Raw genomic sequence first — 25,167 nt, 5'->3', positions numbered from 1 at the left:
TCCTAACTATTGATGTCCTCACTTGTTATTGATTTATTGGTATTTACTTGTGGACAGTCATGCTGTATTGAGACTTCAGTGGGTCATTGGCGACCTATTTATGATAAAATCAAACCTGGACTTTAGTACCGTTCTCTTTAATGCAACCGTGGAAATATGTTGCAATAATTCAACTTGCTCAAGTATCCATTTATAGCAAGCATGGGTTGCCCAAGGCCAATTCTAACCCGTACCTTCACGGATTGCTTTAATGAGTTCTATCTTTGTTTACATTGCTTGCCACAGTGTCTTCCAGGGTTATGAGGAATGCTTTCATGAGTTCTATCATTGTTTACATTGTTTACCACAGTGTCTTCCAATACTGCGACAAATGCTTTAATGAGTTCTATCATTGTTTACATTGTTTGCCACAGTGTCTTCCAGGGTTATGAGGAATGCTTTAATGAGTTCTGTCATTGTTTACATTGTTTGCCACAGTGTCTTCCAGGGTTATGAGGAATGCTTTGATGAGTTCTATCATTGTTTACATTGTTTGCCACAGTGTCTTCCAGGGTTATGAGGAATGCTTTCATGAGTTCTATCATTGTTTACATTGTTTGCCACAGTGTCTTCCAATATTATGAGGAATGCTTTAATGAGTTCTACCATTGTTTACATTGTTTACCAGACTGTCGTCCAAGGTTATGAGGAATGCTTTAATGAGTTCTATCATTGTTTACACTGTTTACAAGACTGTCTTACAAGTTAAGAAGAATGCTTTAATGAGTGTTATCATTGTTTACACTGTTTACCAGACTGTCTTCCAAGGTTATGAGGAATGCTTTAATGAATTCTATCATTGTTCACACTATTTACCAGACTGTCTTCCATGGTTATGCTTTTATGAGTGAGTGAGTTTAGTTTTGCGCCACACTCAGCAATATTCCAGCAATATAGCAATTGCTTGTGTATTGAACAAGACATTGATTGCTATCACATTTGTTCGTTAGAAAAGGACTAGTGTTGTACTGTCAGCATACGGTTAGTGATTCTTTTATTAAATCATTTCCATTTTATTCAAGTTGGTTTTGATAAGGTATGACTTATGGAGTTACTTGTTAATGTTTACTTTGTTTTGCAGACTTTGTGTTCAAATGTTTTAGATTAACCTTTTGATGAGTTCTGTGACCAGGTGTTGAAATTTCTGCTTGTTTTTCAACACAAACACAACAACAGCAACATATTCAAAATCATCAGCACATGTCTCTCCCAGGTCAGTGTATAATCAGACATGTGTGTAAGGAAGTTAGGAATCAAAATAAGATTTGAATTACAAATTGCAACATCCCCTTCTCCGTAAGCTTGAAACCTAACAACATGGAATGTGACAACGCGAAATAATGCGACAGTGCAAAACAATGTGACATTATGCGAAATATGTATCAGTCAGGTTCCAGGTCAGGTGATTAGACATAGTCTTTATAATACTCTGGACACTTCCTGGTATGGGTTGATCGGCGAAGACCTGGAGCAGGTTGCATCACCTCAGTCTCGGATAATGAAGCATCATTGTCACCAAAGTTTGGGGTGTTTTCAGCTGGAACTTACAGGGAAGTTTGAACCAAACACAGATTACAACACCAGGTTACGTGTAACGATTTGATGACTTCTGTCACTTATACCCTGTTAAATTCTTTCTTTCAGACTCTGTCAACAACCACCACAGGTCAGACCCATGACTCCGATCTACAAGACTCCAATCAGATCCTGATGCGGGACGACAACTTTGACAGCACATCTAACCTGCCCCAGTCGGACACTGACCTTGACCCTCAGGAGAGGGAACAGGAAGAGGAAGCAAAGGGGAAATGGGACAAGAAGTTCGAGTACCTCCTCGTCTGCAGCAGTTTTGTAGTGGGGATCCCGAACCTGCTCCAGTTCCCTGCCATGACAGCAAAACATGGTGGCGGTGAGTGTCATGCATGACTGTACCTACTGCCAGGGTTTCCATTGTGGGGACATGAGTGGCTCAGTCATCTGAGGCCAACAGTTTTGTTCACCCAAATGCTGTCTCTAGGTTTGTTGATACTACACTTATCTTGAGTAAATAGCTGAGACCTGCATCACTTTTGGCTTTCCTTAAAGTGATATGCCTTTGAATAAGCTAGTCACTCCTTTGCTCCCTTGTGAGATTAAATGAATTTTCAAGAGGCCATCTAGTCTAAGATACTGAGATTCATTAAATGAAGGATAAATTGTGGCAGTCCAGAGCTGTGTTCCTTGATCATGTACTTGAATTCATTCGTTCCCCCAGGTCTTTAAAGGTATGGCAGGAAAAGATGGGGGACAATGAATGAATTCAAGTTCTTTGCGTGGCAGCTCAACTTGATTACGCAATACCACTTAGAATGTTTCAAATGTAGCATATGTTTGGGATTACACTTTCCTAGTAAAGTGGGGTGGTGGGGTAGCCTATTGCTATTGTTGGCTCTTCACACCGAAAACACAAGTTCAAATCCCCACATGGGTTCAATATGTGAAGGCTTTTTCTGGTGTTTCCAGCCATGATGTTGCTGGAATATTGCAGCAAGCACTACAAATTCTAGTACTTACGTTTAGTTGAGTCCCATCTTGGATTTGAAGTCACACCCTCAGAGTCAAGCACCTAATCACAGCACACAAAGTTATATGCCTAACCCTCTCAGCCACCGCAACTTCCACGAGACAACTGGTAGTTTGCACTGCGGACTTACTTTGTGTGCTGACTTTGTGTGCTGGTAATTAGGTGCCTGACTCTGAGGGTGTGAGTTGAAAACCCAGATGAGTCTCAACTCAAAAAAAGGTACTAGAATTTGTACTTTACTAGGAAAGTGTAATCCCAAATAAAACATAATTTGCAGCTCAACTTGTCTATAATAATGTAATGAATACAAATGTATTTAAAAGAAACTGATTTAAACTTTGTACTGAACATGTGTATGAATACCCACTTGCTTCCATTGTTATGTGGCTGAAATAATGCACAATTTCAATTTTTTTCACTGCAACATGTGTAGATGGAATTCAAGGAACAGTATGATCTGTAATATGGGGTCTTTTCTGTAACTCATACTGTATAACATTGAGATGTATGTACTTGTGGTTGTCATTAGCTATAAGATAATATCCATCTAATGGTTGGCTCAGAGTAGCAAATGTACATCCATGTATGATGGTTTATATATGAAATGGTTAATTACTGGTATTGGTGATGTATTTGGTCCATGGTAGTATGGTTGTTTTGACTCCAGGCTTTCAGTGTAATGTTCAAATCACATCCAATTTTCTCTTTTTCTTTCTTTTGTGTATGTAATTTTGGAATAACATGAATCAAACTTGATAGGTCTGCCAATGTGTGTCAACCAAGCACTCTGTGATTGAAGTTGAGCATTCTGATAGGTCGGTCCATGTTTTAGGAATCAACTAATTAAGTCATCCAGAAAATGTCAAGAATATTATCCATAAGGTTCTGCCTATTGGTCTTGTGGTGTAAACCGTATTGCTATTTTTCAATCAGTCTGACTTAATCTTCACTTTTGTTTTCCAGGAGCATTCTATTTTGTGTATATAATCGTAACATGCTTCCTGGGAGTGCCTTTACTGTACATGGAGATGAGCCTGGGACAGTTTGCTCGACGAGGTCCCATCTCAACCTGCCGGATTATGCCTGTAGCTCAAGGTAGGAACTTATGGCCAAAAGACAAGCTGTTTTGTTTCAACACAAAAGGGATAACAATAACAGTACAGCTGTGTTCATCCACTTCTCAGGTACCCATTTTAAAAAGCTGGGTGGACTGAGTGCAGTGTGGAACAATTGCCTCACCCAGGTACAAAACATAATATTCCAGATCACAAATACTTGGTCTTGCATGTGTATGTAGAACACATTTATGGAGCAAAGGAATCTTGTATTGTACAGGAATATAAAGAGTGGGTAGCTAGCCCAACATTTGAATGAATTGTAAGCAGATATTATACCAGTCTTTCTGAATGTGTAACTTAACAAAATTTGGTCCTTTTGCCAGTATATGCCTTTTAATTTGTAAGAAGCATGCTGCCACAATGTCAAATGTGTTTTTTTTCAGATCACTTGGGCCTGTATAGTGCATGGTTCTTTAGATTGTGTGGACCATCATGTCAGATGGTTCTTTAGATTGTGTGAGCCATCATGTCAAATGGTTCTTTAGATTGTGTGGACCATCATGTCAGATGGTTCTTTAGATTGTGTGAGCCATCATGTCAGATGGTTCTTTAGATTGTGTGAGCCATCATGTCAGATGGTTCTTTACATTGTCATCATGTTCAGGTCAAATGGTTCTTTAAATTTGGTGTGCCATCATGTCAAATGGTTCTTTAGATTGTGTGGACCATCATGTCAGATGGTTCTTTAGATTGTGTGAGCCATCATGTCAGATGGTTCTTTAGATTGTCATCATGTTCAGGTGAAATGGTTCTTTAAATTGGGTGAGCCATCATGTCAAATGATTCTTTAGATTGTGTGGACCATCATGTCAGATGGTTCTTTAAATTGTGTGTAACATATGTTTGATTTTGGATTACACTTTCCTAGTAAAGTACAAATTCACAACAGATGGTTTCTGCAGGTCTGCAGTAAACATGATTTTGTATATCATTTTCCATCAGTATGATACCTGACTATCGAGAATCCAGTCCAAGCTATGCAAATGAAGGTTGATTGCATGATTTATGTCCATTATTTGGGCACATGATGACACAAGCTATCTCAAAGGCTGAGCACAAAATTCCCAGCAGGCTTATTGACAAAACTGTAAAAGGTACACTTTATGCTGAATGAGGCATTTAGATGTTAAATTACCCGCTTGCTATACCAAAAAATCAGTTTAATGCCCGACCTCTATGAGGTCTATGGTATTGCCAACCACCATGATCTTACTGGAATAACGATGAAATCAGACTCTTCCACTTCCATGGGAATTTCTTGAATATTCCCCCATTCTAACTTGCTATCTTCAGTCCTGAACCTGACAGCCAGTCTCTACAGGCATGTATTGCAGGCCGGCCCTCTATCCACAATTACCACATCTGTCAATAGTTCCCCTGGAAGGAGGCTGCCCAATGTGTCCATGTTCTCATCACCATCATTGTCATGGAGGGGACATCAAAGATGCTGTTATCCAATTCTGTTAACAAATTTAGGTTTGATCAATGGCCAATCTGCATGACACACAACTAATTAGAATATTGAATATTTTTGAAACATGGGATTAGACATCTATTTTATTTCCTGGGACAAGGTCTCTCTCTATTTTTAACATCATTCATGAAACAGTAATAAAGCTTTGTATAGTATTTGCTTTTGCTGTCATGTTCACAATACCCTTTCATTTTGAGCAAAGATACAAGAGTGGGTTGAAATGAAGACCTGTGTGTGTTAGTTAAAACTGTATTATTTTCTGTTCATAATTTGAAACTGTCTTTTATGTAGTTTTGAAGCCTACAATGGACTACTTTTGGAATGGCATCAGAAATTTAATCTTGAATGTTTTGTTTAATGAAGAGAAAGTTTCTGCTAGGTATTGACAGCTGATGACTGGTTCCACATCTGACAGTTGCGACGCCTTTGATGATATTCAATGTATATCAGGTGTTTTTCATCTAATGACTTATTCAGTGTTACACAGATGGACATATTCAATGTTAGATTATACTACAGTTTTGATGAATTATTCTATGTCACACAGATGCTGTATGCCTGATGACTTATGTTACATAGTTGCTTGACCTCTGATGACATTCATTGTTGCATATAATTATGACAATTCATGTTCTGTTGCATTCAGAAACAGTATGATGAAAGATGTTGGTTATCAAGCTGTTTTCTTACATGCAACCTCTTTCATCCTTTGAGGTCGAAAATCCCACTTACAAATGTTGTTGTTTTTTAAATTATGTGTAGGCTGATGTTGGACTATGTGCCCAAGATTTCTATTCCATAAGAAATCCTAACAATTTGGCCTGGAAGAAATGTCAGCTGGAAGCTAAGGAATTTTAAAGCTTGTTTAAATCTGACACATGATGGTTTAGTATCGACTGGTTGGAAATGCCCACTTTAACCCTATGTCTCAGGTGACGTTGTAGTCCTGTTGAATCAGTGACGCTGTTATGTCGTATAGGTTGTGTGGGTGAAGAAATCTTAAGAACAATAAACCGGTTTTAGGAGAGCAGTTCTCTTTGTGAACCCATTATAATAATGCACAGATTAGAAAGTTCAATTTGGTCGGTCAGTATCAAAGTAATTTTATAACCTTTAATTTTTTAATAGACTTTACGTCAGTCAAAAATTGTTTTAAGAAACTGGAAAACAAAACTCCAGGTTAAACAGCAAGTTAAAAATAATCGACACTGCTCAAGTCTAGCATCTTAACATCAAGACCCTCATTTCCACAATGCCATGTTATTGCTAAAGTGATATTCCTGCCTCTTGGCACTGAATATTTGTTGCTTAAATTTTAGACTTAAGAGCAACTGTGGTTGTAAATTCAGCTTAATGATTATCAAGACACACTATCTCTACAGGACTTTATGTAAAATAATGACAGCATTATAAATTGTAATTTGAACCATACGTGTTCATTATGAGGTTGAAGGATGAATATGCCAGTGTCGGTCAAAGATTATTCCAGGTGAACACAAACACTGAAAGTGCTTAATTGGTTGATTGACACTTTGATAACATGTACAACCTGACCAATTATAAGGGTTTCATGTGATGACGATTTGGCATGATTTTGCTAAAACTGTGCCAAAGAAATATCACATGCTTATATGTTAATGCAGCATTATCAACTGTAATATCATCAAGCTAATATTTCACCTTTCTGTGGTTGTCTGTTCATACTCAGGGGGCTTCACTTCATAAACTTCCTAGAAATGCTTGGTCGTTCCATTTCCAAGAAGTGTATACCATATTTGGAAGTGTCATTACACTTTTGGATTTAAGAATGGCATGTACCTCTTTGTCATTGTTGGCATCAGGGCTTGGATGGGTCAAGATTTTCTACCCACCTTACCAGGATACCCTTTATATTAATTCCTGACATCAAATTTGTAAGAAATAGCAATATATTCTTCAGTTCAGAGACTAACATTTCACATTTTTCAACATCTTAACCATGTATTGTATTCGTAAGAAGTGACTGTAATTATGTCTAAATCTTAGAAGACCATACAGCATTTAAATCATGAAAAAAATAGCATATGACATTGTTTAATCTGTTAGTCACATGATCATAGCAGGCCGGGTATTCAGATAGGTACCTCGGTCCAACTCATACCTCAACACACTCATTGTCCCAGGTACCCAGCTGCAGGTTACCCGACCCCGCCCCTGCAGACACACCTTTTGAAAGGGTCAGAATCACCCAAAATATGTTACTTTTGAAAATATTTTACATAACAATCAGACAGCCGCCTGTGAGGGTGGGTTATCCACGCAATCCCAAGACACTGCCCTACAGGTAAGGGTACGAGGTGAGGGTACCTGTTGAGGAGCTGTTTCTCTATATTGATAACTTTCCGCATCTACAGAAGCTCTTATGAGTCATCGAGGAAGTAGTCAGGAGAAAACAAGCATACACTGCACTTTCTGAACAGGGTCCAACAGTCTGTTTACTTAATAGGTTTTACTTGGGAATTGCTGTCACTTTTCTTTCAGTTGTCTTTGATCTTAAGGGGGGTCTTTTCGCTTTGTTAATGTTGGCAGATCAGGAAGTGCCACAATGTTGCCTGACTTTGCTCAATCTGTCAGTGTCACTTATGAAATGAACAACCTTTCGGGATGATTTTTTAGTGTTATGTTTAACTGTATCTTTTTCATAAAGCTGATATTTTAGAAACAGATGTACTGCCAGATGTGCAGTAAATATATTTGAGTTTTTATCATATGATGCAATGAATCTGCTTGAAATGAGGCACATTTCCTAGGAACTGTAGGTATAATTTGAATCTGTTTTTAAGGATTATATTTTGTGTTGATAAATAGTCTTATGCTGAAATGAATCTGCTGTACATAAGGGATGTTTCATAGGAACATTGGGTATACATGTTTTTTGAATTTCATTTTAAAATCTAATATTTGGTTTGAAAAATGATATAACTGTATTGATAATGTAGGAGGAGAGGAAATGAGCGAGTTGAGTTTGTTTCTGTTTTGAACGGTTTACATCACATCACTTTTTCTGAAGAAAGTTGCAGTGATCCAGGGCTGAGACAAATATCACTCTGGTTAAACCCACGGTCTGCACTGACACACTTAGGTGCATGCTCAGGGTTGACTGGAGTCCAAAACCCACAAGCAGAGGTTTCTGGAACATGGTGGATTCAACCCTTTAGAGTTTATCATGTATGGGGAAGTGGGGTAGCCAAGTGGGTAAAGTGTTGTCTTGACCTACTGATAATGTATGTTTGATGCAATGTGTGAAGCCTATTTCTGGTGTCCCCAATGGTGATATTGCTGGAATGTTGCAAAAAGTGGCATAAAACCATCCTAATCAAGACTCCCATGATCCTTTTGAGTCAGGTAAAATAAATCCAAAACTGACATAATCTGAAATATTCTGAAAATAACATAAACAAAATATATTGTTATCAGAGTGAATTGAAAGTCATAAAGACTGTTTTTAAAGCAGCTGTCAATGGTATAATCACCATGGTGACAAAGTTTCACGGAATGACAGTCATCACAGCAGAATCAATTGATGAGTATATAGGAACTGATATCTTGATCAGTGACCGTAAGTAGTGTGTGATTTATAATGGGCAGTAGAACAAATGGTTCAATACAGCCTAATGAAAGGGCAGCCAGTAAGATTTACCTCAGTCTCTTATCATTACCATTATGGTAGAATTGATCGTTTGCGTAGACCTTGAAGAATAATAGACCTCAATTAGAATGATTTATGTGAACTCAATAAATTGCATGTTTTGGTAGCATTATGATTGGTAGACTGGAAATTTATGGAGGTCATTTTCTGTAATTTGAGGAATGTGACATTTTGGAGTATATTCTGACTCATGCATAGGTGATGAAGGGATATAAATATGATCACAATTGTTGTTGATGAAGGAGGAAGAGAATACTCTGAAACATTGTGGTCTGTATGTTACAGAAATTGAAATCCACTAATTTCGCCTCCACTTATTTCATGTCTAAATGCTATTCAACAACTTCATAAACATTGCTGAAATGTTGCTTGACAGGAGCAGATTAAGGTTTGTTGGTTGGCCTCATTGATAAAGTGTTTGCTCTACACACTGCTGATCATGTTTGATCCCTTCATGACTACAGTGTATAAAGATCATTTTGGGTGTCTCCATACTTCTAAGGATGTTTGGTTGGCATAGAGGTTAAAGTGTTGTTTTACACACTGGTGATCGGTGTTTGATTCCTTCCTGGCAACAATGTATAGATCATCTTTAGTGTGTCCATATTTGGAACTGAGGAATAACTGCCTGTGGTATAAGTGAGGCCCGTGGCCCGTGAATTTTTTTGTGTGTGCAAAACTGATTTTTATTTTCAAATATATTTCTTTATGAACAGAATGTCTGCATCCAATTTCAGAAGATAGGCATTCAAAGTACTGAAGGTGATGATTTTGATGATTAAAACAGTGAGTTGTCACTTCATCAAAGAAGATTATGTATATTATGTGTACTGAAGTAAATATCTTGCCTGTAATGGTTCAATACAAGGGGAGAGTAATGAAACTTACGGCCTGTTTACAAGCCATTGAGTCCACTCCTAGGTATCAGAGTTGATGGATAAGAACAAACATTCAACAAGAACATCATGTATACCATGTTAAAACATTTAGTCGCACATGGTATGGATAAACATAGGGTGGATGGGAATCATATTGCGAATCTGCCTTTAATAAAACAGCAGCTTTGATTCAAAGGAACCATTCCAGAATTGAATATTTATGTTTTCCAGACCTTTATGGGTTATCAGTTATCATAACATGGTAATTTGTTAACACATTTTCAACATTGGAAATGTAGCACTCTGTGGGTAAATGTTGTTTTTGTTGAATCCTCAACATATTCATTACTTGAGAAACAGTTAATTCTATTTTGGAACGAGATAAATATTTCTTTTGTCTTCTTTCTCTGGTATTTTGGATTGCTATGATATTTGGCAATGTACAGTGTTTGGTTGCATAGGAAGTTTGGAAGCATGTTGTGTTTGGCAGTATGTTTTGATTTATGAGATGTTTGGCAACATGCGATATTTAGCAGTGCATGTCGTTTGGCAATATGCGATATTTGGCAGTACATGTTGTTTGGCAATATGCGATATTTGGCAGTACATGTTGTTTGGCAACATGCGATATTTGGCAGTACATGTTGTTTTGCAATGTGTCATTTTTTGTCGTGTGGGAGGTTTGATGTTTGGCCATATGTTTAGTTATCCATGATGTTTGGCTAGATCAGCATCCATGGAATAACTGATAAATAGTTACCCTTCTAAATAAATTTTTTTCGTTCAGTATATTCCAATCAGACATAACTAGCTTTCATGATAGACTAGAAGACTAGATGGCATAAAACAAATTCTAAAGACATTGTTGTATATTGACAACATCATGAATCTGTCTCAGCTTCAGTGCTCTTATTAATAATTACATAATTACTTCTGCAGTTAGGATCCTCTGTGTAACGATCATATTAGGATGACAGTTAGGATCATATATCATTGTTATTAGTTAAGAGGGTCACTTGGACTCCTTGACGTAAATCATATGTTCTGGAAGACCTTTTGCTAACTGGTATTTAGTTACATTTGCAACCTTGTATTAAATTATTTTGGTACTGATTTCTGTAGTGTCTTTGTATTAATAACATTAAAGGTTGTTCTGCCTTTAAAGACAATTGATACTTCCCGTGTTGATGTTACTTGATACTTGAATTTCATGTCCATTGTACTCAGTTATTACAAAATGACTCAATCAACAAGGATTATTGCAGTACATGAAATGAGATCAAATAGGTTTTATTTCTATCACAGACTTTATTGCTTGTTGAGACTCTTGAGGAAATGGTTGAGTGTTGCAAGCTGCTGCTGTAGTTGCAGTGCAATGTAAACATACAAGTCTTGGACACTTAAACTGGTGAACACACAAGTGATGATAAACATGAAGGGACTAAGACACATGCAGCTTAGAGTTATGTCCCTTGGGCTTGTCAGGATGTGCTCATGTATCATATATTTGAATCCTTTGTTTCACACAGATTAAGATTGTTAGTTTATTAACATCATGCTAATGCTTGTTTGGTTGACACATGTCATCATATGTCATCCCAACTGCATAGATGCTAAGTGGATTGTCTGGTCCAGACTAATGCCATATAGCTGGAATATTGATGAGCGTGGAATCAAACAAGAAACAAACCAAAAATTGAACTGTTTGATTCACATAGATAGTAAAGCTAAAATACTGAAATATATATCAACAGTGTTCCATAAAAGTCAGGTAGACCTGTTGATATACCACTAAAAAAAGGGGGAAGTCAGGTAGACCTTCTGATATACCGCTAAAAAAAGGGGGAAGTCAGGTAGAACTGTTGATATACTGCTAAAAAAAGGGGGAAGTCAGGTAGAACTGTTGATATACTGCTAAAAAAAGGGGGAAGTCAGGTAGACCTGTTGATATACCACTAAAAAAAGGGGGAAGTCAGGTAGAACTGCTGATATACCACTAAAAAAAGGGGGAAGTCAGGTAGACCTTCTGATATACCGCTAAAAAAAGGGGGAAGTCAGGTAGAACTGCTGATATACCACTAAAAAAAGGGAGAAGTCAGGTAGAACTGCTGATATACTGCTAAAAAAAGGGGGAAGTCAGGTAGACCTGTTGATATACCACTAAAAAAAGGGGGAAGTCAGGTAGAACTGCTGATATACCGCTAAAAAAAGGGGGAAGTCAGGTAGAACTGCTGATATACTGCTAAAAAAAGGGGGAAGTCAGGTAGAACTGCTGATATACTGCTAAAAAAAGGGGGAAGTCAGGTAGAACTGCTGATATACTGCTAAAAAAAGGGGGAAGTCAGGTAGACCTGTTGATATACCACTAAAAAAAGGGGGAAGTCAGGTAGACCTTCTGATATACCACTAAAAAAAAGGGGAAATATAGAACCCATAATGCCCATGATTTTTGAGACTTAAAGCACATGCAGGGAGAGGCTTATGATCATGTCAGACTGACCTGTCTGTGTGGAAAGAGTAACATGATCATAGGTCGTACCAAAGCGGTAAAGAGTGTGGTCATTTTGGCAGGCCAAACTACGTATGATCCCACATTCATTTCATTATGTTTTTGGGTTTGTGAGAACAATACCCATGCTTGTTGGCAGAAAAGTGGGAAAATAGCAAAGAACTTGATCACAACAGACTTCAAGACTTCACAATGTGATGTAAGTGAGGAATGGGTGCAGCTTTACATGGAACTGTGGCAGTGCTGGGGTGATGTGTTAGGATAGTGGTGAAAGTGCTTTCTTGTCACATTGAAGACCCAGGTTTGATTCTTATGGATGCAGTGAGTGGAGGAAGCCTTCGTATATTGCTGGAACATTCCTAAAATTAGTGTAAGACTGTATTGACTGACTAATCTCACTCACTCACTCACTCACTCACTCATAATGGCTGTGGTAGACATTAAGAATCTACATCAGACTGAGCTCACAAATGCTGAATAATACCCTCTAATTGTTTGAGTGAACTTGACAACTTCAAACTCATCAAAAACAAAATGGATCTCTGGTGCAGAGTGACCCATGAAGGTCTGCGGTAGAATATGCAAGCCATGCTTGCAAGAAAAGACGACTATGGTTGTCGTAAGAGACAACTAACAGGATTGGGTCGTCAGGCTTGACATGGTTGAGTCAATTGCACAGATCAATGCTCATGCTGTTGATCACTGGGTTGTCTGGTGCATACTTGATTATTTACAGACTGACGCCATTAGGCTGTAATATTGATGAGTGCAGCATAAAACTTAACTCAGTCACTCATTCTGGTGCAGAAGGTTTGAGTTTACTTAGCATTAGTGCAGCAATATCATAGAGGGGACACCAGAAATGGGCTATACACATTGTACCTATTTGGGGAATCGAACCTGGATCTTGGACTTGACAAGCGAATGCTTTAACCCGTAGGCTACCCCAATGGCCCCTCTGGTGCAGAAGCCTGACAAAAGTATCACATCCTTACAGAATATTCCTGTCTCAAGCTATTTTTGAAAGAAACCTTCTTTACAAAGTGCTCCAATAGTTGAATCGATATCTAAACTCTGGGTGTCTAGTCAGGTTTTCAGATATGAACAACCCAACCAGCCAAGAAATGTACATATCCTACATTGATAGAAAGTGGCTGTCTAATGTAGCATTCAGCTGTGAAAGCAAGCTGGATGTTTTTGTGTCAAAATGTCCAAATGGTTGAAACAAGCATTTCACGAGAATTATCGCCACTGGTGATAATGACTGCCAGTCAATGAGAAGGATGATGATTTAAACAGGATTAGCTGAAAAACTTGTGGAGCTGTTTTGCTCAGGGCACCGTATTCATGGCACTTCTTGAGGGATGCAGTACTTCCTAGAATATCTCAGAAGACATTAAACCTGATTATATTGATTGTAGGAGTGAAATTTGGTTCCATGCAATCAGTCATGATGTTTTTATTGTTAAATGTTTATTTCTTCACCTGTTCAGTGCCATTTGCAGACTTTCAGTTTCAGGTGTGTCAGTTCAAAATGTTAGCACTGTGAGATAAACATGCTGCCCTTCGGGGCAGTTGCCTTGCTAAATTTCCTTGTGACCTCTACAATGTTTTTGCCCCCAAGAGTAAACTATATTCTGTGTTCAAGGAAACATTTGAAGATTTGTATTGAAAAACAGAATAGTTATTAAAGAAAGAATGTCTGTAGAACTCTTAGGTAATAAAAGGTCTGCCTATTATTGACTGGCAATCAATTTAATATTATTTAATGTTTTCATTATTTTTGTTCTGAGTTTTGTTAAGTCTAGAATGTCTGCAAAAGCATGGTGAATAAGACTTTTCCTAGTTACAATAATAAAGTGACTGGAATGATATGAACATTTACTCACTGTGTTCAAATTATGCATCAGGTCTTCACACTGGTGACTGTGGAAATTTATCAAATGGCCAATATATCGCTTTGAAAGGCAGCAGTATGGCCCTGTGGTTCAGGGACACTGTCAGGGTTTGATATAACCCCATTTAAAAATCGTCTGTTTTCATACTTCTGGAATATTGATAAAAGAGGTGTAAAACCCAACTCACTCACTTTTGCCATTAGAATATGACATAAAATATTTCTGGCGATAACCTACTACATTACTAGATCACACTTGATGTAACCGGAGTGATTTTGGATATACCACAAAGGCAAATAGGTTTCAGTTGATGTCAGGGATATTATGGTTTAAAACAACTGAAATAGAATAACTCATTGTGTCTGCATGACCATCAGTCTTGACAGAGTACATATGTTTACACTTATATCGTAAGTTGTTTGTCATTTCTCCAGTCATCTAAAGGTCATAGATGTAATGTGAAGATTAAGATTCAGAAAAATATGTAAGAAATTTATGTGGCGTCTTTGACAACAAAGAAGTAATGCCCTTTCAAAGTAAGGTAAAGTAATCGTCAAGAATTCCATAACTTAAGTAAGAATATTAACTGTTGTGAAATGAAATCAAATTACATAAAAATTGTGAAAGCATTGTTTTTTCAGGAAGAAACAGTTTGTTTTGAAGAATTATAAATAATCAGCAGATTAACAGATTGACAGTAATTAAAGGTCACATGCAACGTAATACACAACTTTGCAGATTCTGATACCTTTCGGGATTCACTTACCAAAGCAAATCATCAAAAATGCCAATTCAACCTATAAAGTTGAAAAACATGCGATGAAAAAAAAGCCCACAAATCAGAGATCAAACGATTCACTAAATTTCCCCCAGTACTGGGGGAAGAAGTGGTTTCAACAGCTGTGCTGCGCTGTGCGCCTAACGCATGCACAGTGAATATGTACATGAAGTTTGAAACAGTATGCATGTCCGGAGTATGAGGTCATGAGCAGTAGTCTAATCTTGGTTGTGTACACAAACAAGTAAATAATCTACTCATTACATAAAGAAACTGGTTGATTGTGGTAAGCAGCCTCTGTCACAAAGAATGCTCAATGTCTGGTTTATTGACACTTATATGTTTGCCTGCCTGTCTGCTGATGACAATATGCAATACACAGCTTCAATCATTGACCACATGCAGTTTGAACTTAACACCTATCAGGCTATACGCCATAAACAAAATAAATTGATTTATGACTTGTGCACCCAAGTCCTGTCTCTGCCACATTATGTAAATTGGCAGGTGTGATACTTGTACACATGACATGTTTTTATGTCTGTGGGTTACAAACAAAATTGAACTACATGTACGTCCATTTTCTCGGATGACTGGGATCTGACTGAAACTGGTGCAAACTTTTGTTAGTTTCAAGTCCTGGTTTGTACTTGAACGAATGACAATTTCAAGCCACACAGTAGTTCACCATCTCTACTGAGATGATTTTTGATTGGACTGAACGCAAATTCAGAGAACATATATTTACAAAACCCAACATCCCAACCCAACATCTTTATGAATAACAACTTCCTCTAGTGTATATGATTTTGTACGACAATGGTATATGAATCCATATTGAAACGATGCATCAAGTACAATAAAAGAAGTTGTTATCCATAAAAAATCTTACTTTCTTGTGAATCTCCATACTTCTAAAATGCCCATGAAACAGATCATCTTTCTGTACACACAATGAGCCCTCTGCATATCAGCAAATCAACAAGCCAATCAGAAGCCGTCGTTGCACTTGAGTGCATATCCACCCGCTACGACTGTGTTCAGTCTCCAGAGGGCTCCGTTTTGAGGGAAGTAAGCCCAAGTATGAAATATTTCACTTTTGAATCGCGAAAGTACGCTTAATATTTTGTTTATTTGTTTTTTACAAGCAGCAATGTATATTATACGTCATGAATAAGAGATAATTGTGTTTTAATTATGTTTGATTTTTTTGGTGCACGTGACCTTTAACAGTAAATCTCATATGATGAATTGAAACACGACTGACTTCATTATGAAAGAACTGTGTATAAAATGTTATATGGCTTTGTGTTCTAAACAAGGCAAACAAAAAAGTGTGTATATAGATGGGAATGACAGTCACATCTTGTTGACAACAATCCTGCCTGTCTCCTCAAGTGATGTACATCTTTAATGAAGCAATAACCCCATGTCTCACTTAAGTGGCCATGGTGTCTTGCTGGGGATTAGTTAAGGGGAACCAGTGTCCAGCTTGGAGGTCAGTCTCCAGTCGGTGCTCACTGAATTGGCAGCAATACAGATGTCCACACTGCGTCTGACAGAATGCATCATGGGAGAGAATTGGTGACTCGACTGGATCATTTTGTAGTCAAGTCAGCCATCGTTTAGCCTGGGATTGTCAGGAAGACATGAACAGCACTGTGGGTAATCCAATAACTGTGGAAATGGTCTTTGGGTCAATATACTACGTGTTTATTGCTAGACCATTAATAGCGGTGTCGTGGGGAACAGGATCCAGAATTGTTGGTGACAAGTCATGAAATATAGAGTTATTGCATCAGGTTAGGACTGGTTTTGAGCATGATGGGTGTACAAAGAGGGATCATTGAAATGTTCAACTGAAATTATTATAACTGGGCAATTTCTGCTGAGTAGAAATAAAGAAGAATTGTTAGGAGAAAACATGAGGAGAATTTCTTAAATGTGTGTGCATTTAGGAACCAACATTTTATCCATGGATTGATTAATAGGATTTTCCCAAACAATCAATTATGATGGTTGTGAACAGCAGAAAAAAAAAGAATTTGTTACATTTTTTTATAAAACAAATCAAATATTTGTTGGGAATATTAATCTGTCATAAATTTTGATTACTAGTTTAGTTCAAGTTCTCAAAACGTCATAAAATACAATATTTGACACAAATTCAATATAAAACCTGATTAAAAGGTGCATTCAACACTGAATTCAATCATTCTTTCACATGACTTCTTGTGATTTCATCAGCAAAATGAAAAAAATGAATTTCTCTGGATTTTCTGATAGCCATATTAGTTTGTGATCAAAATGTTTTATTGAATAGCCTAACAGATTTATACTTGTAAAAGGTGAGCTTCTGGTTCTACTTACTATTTTATTGTATTTACCAAACATCTGTGCTGATGTGAATGGAAGTATTTTGTTGAACAGTAAAGTCAAAAGAAGTGGCTCTTTCTGATGGTGTTGGATGGCTGCTTTCTAAAAGGAACAAACTTTGCCCAAGATTTTATTGTTACTGTTCAGCCATAACCTTTCTTACCACCATATGGAAGAGCTGAGATCTGATTGGTTCACAGGGTCTTGATAAAATTCTTAGAAGGGAATAAATTGACATGATAAAAGAGACAACATGTTGATTTCTAAGCAGTACTGCAGTCTCTTGTACCTTTCCATGAAGAAAATAAATAGTTGCATATTGTTCAATGTATTTGAAAGTCATTTGACAATTGACATTCAATGTGTTGACTATACTGAAGACTGAATGCCAGATCTGAAACTTGATGGCAATAAAATTTCTTTGTAGCAGCATCACAAAGGGTATCTGTTGTAATATTCATTCCTTGTTAGATTTTGTACCACTCATGTCACATTCAGGTTATGAAACATAATGTGGGAGACATCTAACCAGGCATATACTCATGATACTGATATAACGCAGTTATCTAGGTTGTGCAGCTTGCTGTGCTGATTGGGTACCTCAAGAACCAACAACAAAAGATTTAGGATTCGAACCCCAGAATCAGTGTGATTATAGCACAGAGTGTCCTTTCACAAAGCACTATGGTGATTGTAGGTCACTAAGGTAACCTTAGTGCAATGTTGGAGAATAGGTTAACATTAGTGAAGGTTGCTTCTTGAAAGGGGCCCCCGGTTAGTCAGGGTCATACCCATGTGTTATGCTAGTGTTAATGTCCAAGACTTGCATCAGGTGGAATTTCAAATCTGTAGTTCACAGATACTGGTTCATTTAATTCTTGAGTTACTTGCCATTTCTTGTTTTAGTTTTGGATATTACTTCATTCTGGTTAAACTTTTATTGTGAAATAATCATCTGCTATGTACGTTTAGGCAGTCTAATGGTGAATGTGTTGGTCCATTTTGCTCAGGAGGTGAGGCCAATTCTTTGTGTCTTTAGCTCACATCATTATCTCCAGTGGTTCACAGCTCAGTGGTTGAGAAATAACTGTCATCTGAACTTACTAGTCTACAGATAATAACTTCATGTTGGCTGTAAAATGAAAATATTTCTGGGATGTTTGGCATGACTTGGTACATTGTATCCGCATGGAAATCATTCCTGCTTCACAAATACCTATCTGCAGAAGCATATCTTTGTTCATCCTGATATCTCATGGGTATACGTTACGATAAATCTCCACTATACCAAGGATGCATCTATGGCTCGGCCCGATAATTTGATTACCTCCCATTGCTGGCTCTGCATTCTCACAGTAGCCAATCAGGTAAGCTGTCGTTACAACCAAGCTTGCCAGTGTCAACACAAATAGCATTTGCAGCCACGAAGATTTGTTCGCAGTGCGAATTTGGGGGAAATTATAGAGACAAAAGGTCCGAAACTTTGAAAAAATATATGCAAGAATTCCTTCTACCTCTTTCAGAGTACCTCTTCATCATTGGTGTTGCCAAGTATAATTGGTTAGATAATTTAAGCAAAAGTGGGTTGTGATTTGTAAACTTCCCAGCACAGACACTTGATGGGATACAAGGTCAGCCAAGGAAGATAATAAAACAATCAGACCGAGCCTTAGATGCATCCAGGGTATAGTGGAGTTTTATTGGAACGTATACCCTTGAGATATTGAGGATGATCTCAGTTAGGTAAATATTTTTTACATTGTATTTAGCAACATTCATATCCTCCATTACTGTTTCAGGGATGGGCTACAGCATGGTCCTGGTATCCACGTTATTCACGCTGTACAATAACACATATATTGCCTGGATCCTCTACTATTGGTTCACGTCTATGAACAGCCTTCTACCCTGGCATGCTGATCTCACAGGTACATGTCACATTTCTTACAGTCTTTGAATCTTGCTTTTAGCTAAGGTATAAATACAGGGGCCATTATTTAGAAAGATTTGATAGTCCTCGTCATAGTTACTTCCCTTTAGTTGGCATCTGATGTAATGGTAGACCTTTGTTTCTCATTTCTTGTCATGGGCCTTTGTGCTTCATTTTCCTAAACTGTTGAGACAGATAACTGGGGGGATTTAGGGTTAGAACATGTTCTTTAGTAACCTTGCTGATTGTAACAGGCTACCAAATAGATCAGTGGTCAGCCTTACCCACTTGATTGATAGTATTGCAGTTGTGATGACCAATCATCAATCACTGGACTGTTTAATTACTTACAGACTACATTTACCTGAAAGTTCCTGAGTGCAACACTAAACAAATGATTTATAAAAACACAGAGTAACATGACCCAATCATGATCCCACAGTGTGCACATAGTAGTAGGTTCCGTCCATCTGTCCATACATACAAATATCTTAAGAACCATTCTCTAGATTCTTTTCATACTTGGTACCTAGTTTCATCATAGTAAAAGTCAGGCCTCAGTCAGGTTTGGTGACCTTTACCTTAATTTCAAGGTCACAAGGGGACTTTAATATTTTACCCTTGTCAGCAAGATATCTCAAGAACCATTTCAACTACCCTGTTTGTTCTCTTATCAACTTTTTGAAGATTTCAGCTTGGTAAGCTGCATGTTAAGCTTGTCATCAAGATATCTCAAGAACTGTTCTCTTATATAACTCATGTTAAAAGCTTGACTTAGGTCTGAAAGAATTTGAGGTGTTTTATAACTATATGTGTGCATTTCAGAGAGATGCATTATTTGTTAATGCAGCACAACAGAAAGACTTTGTGACTTTGTATTCTTGCAATGAATGTGTAACGTTTAGAAAATCAAAGAAAATCTGGTACATATCAACACAAAAACATTTACATCTAACAGGTTGTTGGTAGTGATTTGGGAAAGAAAAATGTCTGTGGTTGTGAGTAAATCTGTCTTGACATTTCTGTGCATGGTATCAAATTCTGACATGAAACAGAAGGATGAAAGTGGTGTGCCTGCTGTGTTTATCTGGCAAAATTCCAGTACCTTAGATGCTGAGATATCATTGTTCATCTAACCTCGGCAGAACTGCACTTTATCAAGATGTCTCACATCACATATTTGTCTGTGGACAAAATAATGCTATTTTTCAGAAAATGTGTTGAAGTCTTTGCTAAACCCCACATAAAAATGGTTCTGGAGTGTTTCAGGGCGTGATCATGTTTTCATGGCATGTAGGTATTGCAGGAAGAATATCTCTCTTACACTCAATGATGCAATGCAATAGGTCAGTGGTTAAAGTGTTTGCTTATCATGCCGGGGACAGGGGTTCAGTTGTGTTAAACCCATTTCTGGTGTTCTGGGAATACTGCTAAAACAGCGTAGAACTAAACTCACTCACTAACTCCTACACTGAACACAGATTTGTAATGTTGGGGGCAGAGTTGGCCAAAACATCTGAGGTGGTTGTTCTTTTAGAGTGATGTCCCTTTGTCATGCCACTACTCTATGGCCATGGTGCTTGAATGAGCCTCTGTCTAACAGCACAGCACTATGTTGGCAAAATGCTAAACCTTTGTCCCTTAACACCATCATCCCTTAGTATTCAAACATTAAAGGATGATTTCTTGTGCAAGCAGCACATGCAGATCTTGTACAGAGGTTTATTTTCAGTTATTCAGTATTTTGGCCTTAAATGATTTTACAAAGCTTTGTTTTGAATAGATATGTTTAAATCAGTTAAAAAGTTCATTTGATATAGATCAGATTGTATATCCTGAATCTCTCAGATTCTTAGTTACTAATTCTTTGACTCACTGTCTTACTGGCCCTAGATTTTCCAAGTTCTCCTAGTGTTATGATGGCTGTAAGTGCCATACATTAACATTAACTTATAACTGTCCTAGCTCTAAGAGACCCTTGATTCACACCAAAGGTCCAAAGCACAGCTGTAATACCCGTAGTTCAGATAATTTCAAGTATTTGGACCTTTGCCATATCATTCCATCTACAGATAATCATATTTTCTGAATAAACCGTACTTGTTGTAAGAGGAGACTAACTGGACTGCTGCTATCCCATATGTGTAGAACTGGATTGTCTGGTCCAGAGTCGATTATTCACAGACCACCGCCATGTAGCTGGAATATTGCAGAGTGTGGCGTTAAAAAACAAACCAGCCAACATATTCACTGAATGTTCCCCTCAGCTTGAAACAACACTCCCTCGAATCTTAAATGAAACTATATTGAATTAGTCATAAAGACCAACACATATATGCCTTTTATGTGAGCTAATGACAGAGCATCTGTGTTCTGTAATGAAAGAAACAGGTTACTTAAGTGCCATGAGTATCAAGGGAAAAATATCGACTGCTCAGGCAAAGCAATTCAGTATTCGCTCATGCATAAACATTACTACGTTGGAAACAGTTTTATGGCTAATCCCTATAGGTGTAAAATCTTTGAAAGTGAATATCATAGAGCACCTATATTTCTCATAAAATCAAAATGGTATGTGTTAGCTTAACAAGAGAAGTGTTAAACTTATTATATCATCAAACCCCTATGGCTTGAGATCTATAGCCAGTGTTTCTTTTCTATGCATTAGCCTGATTAACTCATTTTAACCCCTTAAGTTACAGATTCAAAAGAATATGTGGACAAATTTGAATGAGGTTTTTGTTCATCATTTTACCTTCAAAGGTCTTACTGAATAAAAGTTGAATTTTTAAGTTCCCATGATATTTGTTAAAGAATTATCTAAATGGGTTCGTTTTGTGTAATTGTAGAAGTTATGTTGAAAAGAAAGAAACTGATGTCCCTACCATTGAACAGTATGTTTAGTTATCATAGTTTAAACATTCACTTTTATTAAAAAAAAAATTTCCACACTTTTACTGATTATTTTGGGTATTTTGATGATTTAGTAGGAGTCAAGTGGTTAACTGATCATTGAGGATTCATGTATGTCACTGGGTTCCAGTCAAAGTAAGTAATTGACCCCTAATATCCATGGAAATCTGAGCGATTTTATACGCTTATGTCTAATTGCATAGCTTCATCCAACTTGTTTGTGGTAATGGGACTGAGCTGCTGGCTCCTAGCACACATTGATCCTGGCTAGTTTTCAGCAAACAGCCATTCTGTTAATGTGTAAAATCGCCTTTTCTGCAGATTTTGGGTGTAGGTGTTACGTGGGAAGGTAGACAGTGGTGGTGTACATGTCGGTAAACAGGCCATGTTTGTCATTGAATAGATTGAAGACAGATTGACAAAACAGGAGTGATCTGAATTATTGATATACTTCTGGACCCTGTTATAGAATGTAATCACAGTGCTAAGATGATCGTAACTCCGTACTTCAATGTAGACTTTTGACTGTCATGGCGCTAGGATCGTTTTGAGGAACAGGGTCGAAGAGGGGCGTCCACACTGATTCCCAGATCGTTACTCTGAAAATGAGTCATGTATTATATATCCAAACTTCCCAGTAGTCTGTGGCCACCCACACAGAGTTCTATGTAGTTCAGAAAGAAATTGATCACATCAGTCTTGGATGATCATGTTCCGTCGGTGACAATTGATTAACAAAAAGCTCTGAATCAGTTTCAGTGTTCATTATTAATTTTTGTATCTGATCTAGTTTTCTTGTATTTTGAATATTTCTAATCCTCCAGATGTTATTATGATGTCCAAATCTTTTTAAATCTATTGTATGGACTGGAAGGTGATAAAGAGACAATAGCTGCCATTTTAAGATTGCTGTTTTCTTAGCTCGAATATGATAGCAATCAGATACAGTTTTATAAATGTCAGTTTGCTAATGGTTTGTACCAGACAGTTTGTACAAGTTTCAGTCATTTGTGATTTGCAGAAGGATTAGTGCTAGACATTTGACCAGAGGTTTGATAAATGTTGGTTTGATAAATGAAGGTTTGGTAAGATAGTGGTTTTTATTTCATAGTGAAAGGATACTCAGTTGTGTGTAATCATATATAAGTTTCATCATCATCATCATCATCATCATCATCATCATCATCATCATCATCATTAGGAGATTAGACAAAGGTTTAAAAGCATGACAATTTGGTATCAGAGCTGTTAAACCTGAAGTTGTCAATACTGTTGAGGGAGATGCTAAACACAAATCTTTGTAGAGCCATTTCTGTGAGGTGAGCTGCAGTGCTTCCTGAATGCGTTCCATGCCCTTAGTATGGTTGGTGTATTATCAACGGCTGTTTCTGGAACATGCAGCTAGTGAGTCCCACATGTTGTTTTTCTGCATGAAACTTACCAATTTTCCACACCCTATCACTCCCATTCGACCTTTTGGGCAGCAAATTGTTGGCAATATGGTGATGAAGTGTTAAGCAATATTCAGTCTCTTTCTTCATGTTGGAATTTGTTTTTTTTCTTTAGCCTCTACATGAATAAAACAGGAGCATGGCCCATATTCATTCAGCACTGTCTATTCTGACCAGGACTTATTGGTGAAATGATGTGCTGAACATAGGACATGTCTTTGTATTCGGTGATATTTTCTGCACATTATCCTTGTAGCCATGATGCATATGTAACCAGTCTGGCTTTATCCATTGAGAATGAAGGAGTTGGGCTGGTTAGCTCATGGGTTAATGCGTGTGCCTGTCACACCAAAAGGTACAATTGGTACAATTGGGATGGTTAGCCAAGTGTTTGAAGTGCACACCCATCACAACAATAGGCCTGGTTTTGATTCTCTATATTGATACAATTGTGATGGTTAGCCAAGACATTGATGTGTCTATTGATCGCACCAAAAGGTCAGGGTTTGAACTGCAATAGTGGTACAATAGGTGTTGGTAGCCCAGTAATATCTCACTGAAGGCCTGCTTTTGATTTTCTGTGTTTCTTGACATGGGGTGGTTAGCTCATGGGTTTAAGTGCATGCTCATAATACCAACAGATCTTTTATTCCCCTTATTGGTAGCTCAGTGGTTAAAGAGCCATGCCAATTCACACTTATCAGAGGGGTGCACAAAGTACACAGTCTAGACTACCAGTTGTACGACTTTCATTTTTGTGGAAGTCGCGGTGGCTGAGCGGGTTAGGCAGTTGACTTTGTGTGCTGGCGATTAGGTGCCTGACTCTGAGGGTGCGGGCTCGATTCCTGGATGGGACTTGTATTCAGGATTTGTACTCTACTGAGAAAGTGAAAACCCAAATATAACATATGCTGTATGAAACTGAATGCAAATACATGGTGTTGATGGTGTGCTGTGTTTCAGGTACTTCCTCGAAGGCGTCTTCTACACTACTGGAAACACTACTAGACGTAGTGGAAATCGGCAGGAACAACTCAGATATAGAAGTAGTACCTCAAAAATTAAAAATAGCTGAAAACTATTTCTTGTAAGTGGAATATCAGATAGCATATATATTCATCCTATGACACATTTCATATGGGGTGATCAGTGTGTTCCAGTATACATCATGCTAGTAATATGAAAATTTACATTTTTCTCTGTCATGGGATGGGCTCATGGATAAAGTGTTCACTTGTTATGTCAAAGACCTACGTTTGATCCCTCACTCTGGCTAAGAGTATTAAGTGGTACTGATGTTAGTGATCCAAATATTCCCCTGATTCCCATATTACCTTTGCTATTCCAGCAAGGATGTATTAAACGTATCAGATGGGCTCTCGGACACTGGTCAGTTGCAGCTCCACCTGGTGGTGTGTTTGTTACTAGTCTGGCTTACTGCAGCTATCATCATCGTATGGGGACCACATTCCATGGGCAAGGTAGGCAGCGATGACAGGAAAACATCACAGCTTCTCAAAATAGCAGCACACCTAACACAAAGTGAGACCAT

General features: G+C 37.7%; 1 protein-coding gene across 1 annotated transcript in view; it reads left to right on the top strand.

Moving 5' to 3' along the window:
• Positions 1 to 25,167, top strand: part of LOC137274432 (uncharacterized) — a 162,252-nt gene that overhangs the window by 56,949 nt on the left and 80,136 nt on the right. The window contains exons 2-6 of the mRNA XM_067807606.1: positions 1,684 to 1,948; positions 3,566 to 3,697; positions 19,121 to 19,249; positions 24,579 to 24,702; positions 24,964 to 25,096. Of these exons, the coding sequence (XP_067663707.1) occupies positions 1,684 to 1,948; positions 3,566 to 3,697; positions 19,121 to 19,249; positions 24,579 to 24,702; positions 24,964 to 25,096 (783 nt within the window). The remainder of the gene's footprint in view (positions 1 to 1,683; positions 1,949 to 3,565; positions 3,698 to 19,120; positions 19,250 to 24,578; positions 24,703 to 24,963; positions 25,097 to 25,167) is intronic.

This window comes from Haliotis asinina, chromosome 2 (assembly GCF_037392515.1).
Source record: "Haliotis asinina isolate JCU_RB_2024 chromosome 2, JCU_Hal_asi_v2, whole genome shotgun sequence".
In the NCBI taxonomy this organism is placed as follows: Eukaryota; Metazoa; Mollusca; class Gastropoda; order Lepetellida; family Haliotidae; genus Haliotis; species Haliotis asinina.
This window is presented reverse-complemented; position numbering and strand designations above follow the sequence as displayed.